At 36.3% G+C, this 1171-nt stretch overlaps 1 protein-coding gene across 1 annotated transcript; it reads left to right on the top strand.

The window, feature by feature from the left end:
• Window positions 1–437: 437 nt before the first annotated feature.
• On the top strand, window positions 438–913 carry LOC107262032 (S-locus-specific glycoprotein S13-like). Its single transcript, XM_025159063.2, has 2 exons — window positions 438–525; window positions 594–913. The coding sequence occupies exons 1-2, from the start codon at window positions 438–440 to the stop codon at window positions 911–913; spliced, it is 408 nt and encodes a 135-aa protein (XP_025014831.2).
• The last annotated feature ends 258 nt before the right edge of the window (window positions 914–1171 follow it).

The following is a 1171-nucleotide window of genomic DNA, read 5'->3' as shown; positions in this document are numbered from 1 at the left end:
CCATTCCCTTCGCTTCTCTTTGAATTACCCCCTCATGCATAGTGTTAGTGTATATATACATACTGAATAATGACATATTCGCAGTAACTGTTTCGGCATTTCACCTTTCTGCATTTCTGTTTGGCTGCTGATAATTATCCTTGATTTAAAAATAAATAGTTGGGATATTATTAAGAAAAACAACTGCATTGAATTTGGATTAAAATTTATCTGACCAAACAAATTAATAAACGTTAAGTTAAATTAAAATAGAAGTCTATGATTTATCTTGTAATCTTCTGATCTTGAATGTCAAGAACCACAAGTCAGTCCCCCGTTTCTAATCTGTATAGTGATGGGATATTATGTAGTTTCTTTTTTCTTCGCATTGTTATTTCCCATCTTCAGCACCTTCGTTGCTCTAGAAAATAAGATCAACTCAACTAGATCGTTAAGAGATGGAGAGACTCTGGTTTCATCAAACCAAATGTTTGAACTTGGATTTTTCAGCCCTCGAAATTCAGCATCTCGTTAACTGGGATTATGGTACAAGATTCATCCTCCTGGAGTTATATGGGTAGCCAACAGAGAAACTCCACTTTTCAATACTTCAGGGTATCTAAATGTCACTGCTCGAGGACAACTTGTACTTCTGAATAGCACTAACCATATAGTTTGGTCATCAAATCAATCAAGAATCGCAAAGAAACCAGTTGTACAACTTTTAGACACAGGAAACCTTGTCATAAGAGACAGAAAAACACATCATCAGAAGAAATTTATATGGGAAAGTTTTGATCATCCTAGCGCCACATTACTACCAGGAATGAAACTCGGGGGTGATTTTAACAAGATACTTTCTTCTTGGAAGAATGACAATGATCCTGCTCCTGACAATTTTTCTCTACAGTTTGATTATCATGGGTATCCGTAGATTCTACTTAAGTAAGATAATAGAACGCATTTCAGATCAGGTTCATGGAATGGCATGGGCTTTACGGGGATGCCTCATGCGAAAGCCGGTTCTTTTGTACGATATGAATTCAACATGTCGAATGCCAATGATTTCCACTTCAGGTATGAGGTTCAAAACACTTCAGATGCATCAATGTATACTTTAAGTTTATCTGGCGAATTTGAGCCGTGCACATGGAGTGAACGAATAAATGATTGGATAATTTTCTCTACATTG

The sequence above is a fragment of the Ricinus communis genome, chromosome 9 (assembly GCF_019578655.1).
Source record: "Ricinus communis isolate WT05 ecotype wild-type chromosome 9, ASM1957865v1, whole genome shotgun sequence".
Lineage (NCBI taxonomy): Eukaryota > Viridiplantae > Streptophyta > Magnoliopsida > Malpighiales > Euphorbiaceae > Ricinus > Ricinus communis.
The sequence above is the reverse complement of the archived record's forward strand: the minus strand, read 5'-3'. Positions and strand labels throughout refer to the sequence as shown.